This window comes from Miscanthus floridulus, chromosome 15, assembly GCF_019320115.1.
Source record: "Miscanthus floridulus cultivar M001 chromosome 15, ASM1932011v1, whole genome shotgun sequence".
Lineage (NCBI taxonomy): Eukaryota > Viridiplantae > Streptophyta > Magnoliopsida > Poales > Poaceae > Miscanthus > Miscanthus floridulus.
This window is the reverse complement of record NC_089594.1, coordinates 47084019-47088837: the sequence shown is the minus strand read 5'-3', so window position 1 is coordinate 47088837 and position 4819 is coordinate 47084019. Positions and strand designations below refer to the sequence as shown.

At 40.3% G+C, this 4819-nt stretch overlaps 1 protein-coding gene across 1 annotated transcript; it reads right to left on the bottom strand.

Moving 5' to 3' along the window:
• Nucleotides 1-484: 484 nt before the first annotated feature.
• LOC136507461 (uncharacterized) lies at nucleotides 485-2692 on the bottom strand. Its single transcript, XM_066502177.1, has 2 exons — nucleotides 1996-2692; nucleotides 485-1446 (listed from the first exon to the last, which is right to left on the bottom strand). Exons 1-2 carry the CDS (start codon nucleotides 2690-2692, stop codon nucleotides 485-487), a joined length of 1659 nt encoding a protein of 552 aa, XP_066358274.1.
• Nucleotides 2693-4819: the final 2127 nt, after the last annotated feature.

The window sequence follows — 4819 nt, the reverse complement described above, 5'->3', positions numbered from 1 at the left end:
AGCAATATATTTGGAACTTATATTAATGTAATCATTTGAAAGCTATGTTGTTTTCACTAAGCGATTTTGAAACCCAAACTTGTACTATTATTTGTTAACCCCTTTGTAATATTATTTCCGCTGCAACCCGATGTATGTGATGTGTATTTGCTTAATCACGCGATCTTGGTTGTGATGTTGATTTACCGAGGTCTTTCGGGACACTCGGCGGACTACCGGGTTTATATGAGTGAAAGTATGGGTGTGTCAACGTGTTAGCAGGGACAACCGTACTTGATCTTGTATAATTTGGGCGGTTCTATCACAAAGCACTTGATCATCATCATGGTATCATCATCATCATGCTATGATCTTTATTTTCTTGACCACTTGGAGTGTGCTACCTATATCATGATCACTTGATAAACTAGGTTAGCACTCAGGGTTTCATCAATTCACCAAAACCAAACTAGAGCTTTCAACCTTCAAGTACCTACAACACTTACTAAGCACAATTTGGTACCCAAACTATGTTGGGCCCATTATGGTTAGTCACATGAGACTTAGGCACCCAAATGGCCTGTGTGCTAGCACATGGTGAACCAATCACCTTTCTAGCACAAGTGTCATTTTTTGGCCTCGTAAGCATATTTAAATCAATTGACAAGTTGAGCTTAGAAGTGTTACCCATGGGACAATCCTTACTTAAATGTCCCTTTCCTTTGCAAGTGTAGCATAGGCGGTTCTTGTTCTTTCTAGCCTTCTCTTCTTGCACTTTGCTTGCTACCTTGCTAATGAACCTCTTTGTTGATGATGACAAGCCTTTACTTTTCTTATTAGGACATGAGCCAATTTCATGTCCCTTCTCATGACAACCATAACACTTCCTCTTGCTTCTTCTTGTCTTGTTCTTTGGAAGTGTGGCTTGATCATCGACCTTGTTGGAACACATAGAAGCATTGTGTCCCATGTTGGAGAACTTGATATGAGCCATCTTCTTCTTCTCTTGGATCTTGCTCACGCCCTTCTCTTCTTTCTTCAAGGGGCAATCTCTGACATGGTGACCATCTTTCTTGCACTTGAAGCAAGTGATGAGAGTCTTCTTTGATTGACGTTGCACCTTGATGGCCTTGGGAACTTTCCTATTCAGTCTAGGTGCAGCACTACCACCCTTGGGGTGCGGCACTGCCGTAGTCTGTGCAGCTGTCTGAACTACTGCATTCTGGACAGATTGCACTTCTTTAAGTATCCCCTTCACTTTGCCATTGTTGGACTTGTAACCCTTTTGATAAGGCTTGATGCATGCATTGGTTGATCCCTTTTCAAGCTTCTTCACCATGTCTTCATGGTTATCTTGAGAAGGTTGAGCATTACACTTGCCCTTCCATTGAATCAAGTCCCTTTTTAGCATTTCACCTTTTTCCTTGAGATGTTTGTTTTCTTTTGCAATGAAATCATCACAAGTTTCTACAATTACATGCTCAACGGAAGGTTGGCTTGCTTGAGAGCAACACTTGTTAGCACATGGTAAAATAGATGAAACTTGTGTATATGTGCATTTGTGAGTGTGAGGTTGGTATGATTTTACCATTGTTACCACAACCTCATGAGCCACTTCTAGCATGAGATGAGACTCCATAAGCTTCTCATGAGAGCACAAAAGCCCATCATGACTTTCTTGCAAAGTCTCATTTTTGCTAGTAAGCCTTTCCAACTTGTCTTTGAGCATATAATTCTAATCTTCTAATTGAGCAACACAAGATAGAGAGTTAATAGTATGAGTTTGCTCAATTAACAAGTTTTCATACCTTTGGACCAAGCTAGCATGAGAGCACTTAAGCTTTTCATGCTTTTTGGTCAACTTCTCCAAGCATTTGATCTTTTCAATGAGAAGCTCTTCTTGCTTGTAGAGATCTTCTTCTTGCTCTTAAATCTTCTCTATGAACTTGATCACTATCAACCTGTCTTTCTTGCTTAGACGTGCAAGGTGTTGATTGATCTCATCATCATCACTACCACTATCACTGTCACTCTCACTTGTCACTTTCTTCTCTTTCTTTGCCATGAGACTGATATGTGAAGTGGTATAGAGAGTTGAGCTTCTTGGTAAGGTGGATTCATCATTTGGCTTCCACCGATCACAAGCTTCTTCTTCCTTCAAAATGTTAGTCTCATAAGAACTAAAGAAAGTAGAAGTACCACATGTAAAAATATTGTTCTCACCAACTATTTCATTACCATCCAATAAGTCATATGTTGGCGAGCAAGTGGATGTGGCATGATCAAATAGGCCTTTTGAGAGAATCACTTGAGGCTCATCATTTGTCGATGAAGTTGAGCATTCCTCATGTGGTTTTTCCAATGAGAGGTTGCTCTCTTCACATTTGGAGTTGCCATACATTTCCTTGAGCGTGGTCCAAATGATATGAGCATCACCAAGTGGTTCACCATCTCCAAATATGATAGCATCAAGTACATCTTCACTCAAAGCACTAAATAAGACATTAGCAGCTTGAGCATTGAGTTGTAAGCATTTCACTTCCTCTCTAGAAAGGTAGATCAAATCATCATGAGGTGAAATGCTCACATCTACAATCTGCTCTATTGGAGGACCCATGGTCCTAAAAACATCAAGCACACTAGCAGACCAAGATGTATAATTTGAGCCATCTAAAAGTAAAAGTTCTAGAGATACCTCCTCACTTATCGACATCGTTCTCTCAAGGCGGTTAAGCCCAAAATTGAGAGCCAGGCTCTAATACCAATTGAAAGGACCTTGATGTTGCCTAGGAGGCCTAGAGGGGGGGGGTGAATAGGCCTGTAAAAATTCAACTCAAAACTCTGTTAGAACAGAGGGCGGCACTGCCGGCCTTATAGGGCGGCACTGCCACTCTTCAAAAATAAAGCAAACAGTGTTGATATTTCATAGATAGTAACCTGACCCTCTTAACTGCTCAATCCTACAATAGAAAGACAAAATCCAGTTTGAAGACTAGATACCACAGAAATCTCACACAAGAGAGGATCAAGCTATGAAACCCTAACAACAGCTAGCAAAGAGTTGAACCAGCAAGAACACAAAGTGAAGCACGTAAGACACAAAATTTATCCTGTGGTTCAGCTCGCCACCAAGGCTTGCCTAAGTCCATGTTGTTGAGGCATCCACAAAAGGATTGGCTCGCCACCAAGGCTTGCCTTGCCCTCATTCTCAAATCAAGAGAATGAACTCTTGAAGTGATGGGTAATTTCTTAGCTGCAAGATGAGGTTACAAACGTCCCAAGGCTGCCACATGAGTTGGCAAGCACAAGGGTGATGCCTAGCCAGCTAGGAGCAAGCTCCAATAGTAACAAACCCTAGAACCGCCGGCCAAACATGAACCAAATACTCTTAGACTTTGGGAATCAGTGGATCATTTCTCTAATCGAGTTTTGCTGCCTTTTCTCTCAAGTTTTGATGGTTGGAATCAAGGATTTGCTTGAGGGATGAAGGAGCAACAATGGAGGAGAGAGAGGTGAGCTTTAGTCTGTTCAGTTTTCGAACTAAACCGTTGGAGAAGATGGCTCTACGCTGTGGGCCGGCCCAAATGGTATTTATACCTCTTGGGTCCCAATGGTCGTTTATGGGCAGCACTGCCGCCCTAACCAAAACATGTAGAATTAGGAGATTTTTGGCTAGCTGCTTTGGCTAGGGTAAGATGATATAGATCTATAGTTTTGAGCATCTGGTTACACAGTTGACCAACTATACTAGAATCCCTCTTTATAGTATAACTTTTCCTAAACTCAAATGCAAAGCATAAAAGAATGTAAATGCCTTTGAGCTGGTTGCCACTTTATTTGGCAATTGAAAACTTCTATTATCGAATATGTTTTCATCATTCTCATTATACCTTGATTATGTGAGTTGAACCATTTCCATACTTATGAGTTCACCTTCATGGCTTCAAGTCACTTCCACTAATGATTTGATGCTCAACACAATATGACTCCTCATAGCTTGATTAGTACCTCGACTCAATGCAAGTACTCACTTCTTCACCTTAGCCATGGTACCTCGATCGCCAAGCCATCGCTTGCCCTTCACCTTCGCTTAGTACCTCGAAGCCCTTTCCTTGCTATCTTCACCCAATCAAGCCATACTTAAGTCACATTATATTAAGCATCCATTGAAAACCATTTCTTGAATATTTTGATCCTTGCTTGAATATTTTCTAGATATGAATGTTGAGATCAATCAAGCTTCAGTTTGTCTCACATAGAGACATACATGGATCAACATCAATATGGTCAAGCCAATTCACAATTCCTTATTCCCTTCTCATTTTGGCTTGACATTCCAATTGATCTTTCATATATTCATCTATGTAAGCAAACCAATGTAGAGACCGACTTATATCCATTGTACATTGTCATTTACCAAGTATGTTTGCTTTCACATGATGCTATGATATCCCACAACATAAAAGCCATTTCATTGATTCCATTTGCATTGTTGTCTTTTGCTTGAACTAGATTGCTTCCAAAAACTTCCAATACAACAATACATAGTTTGGCATTCACTTTAACACAATGTGGCATATCATCAAGTTTGCCTACTAGTTGAATCTTGTATATACTTGTTAATACACAACCCACTAAGTATATGCAATAGACTCAATTTCCTGTTCAACACTTAGCAAACTTATTAGACCTTTAATTGTGTTGTCATTCAATTTACCAAAACCCACTAAAGGGCTAGATGCACTTACATTATCGCTCCACTAGTGTCCGGCTAGTGAAAATTTTAAAGGATCGTTCTGTCTATAGGGTGCAGAAACATTTCAATAGCTGTTCATCCATC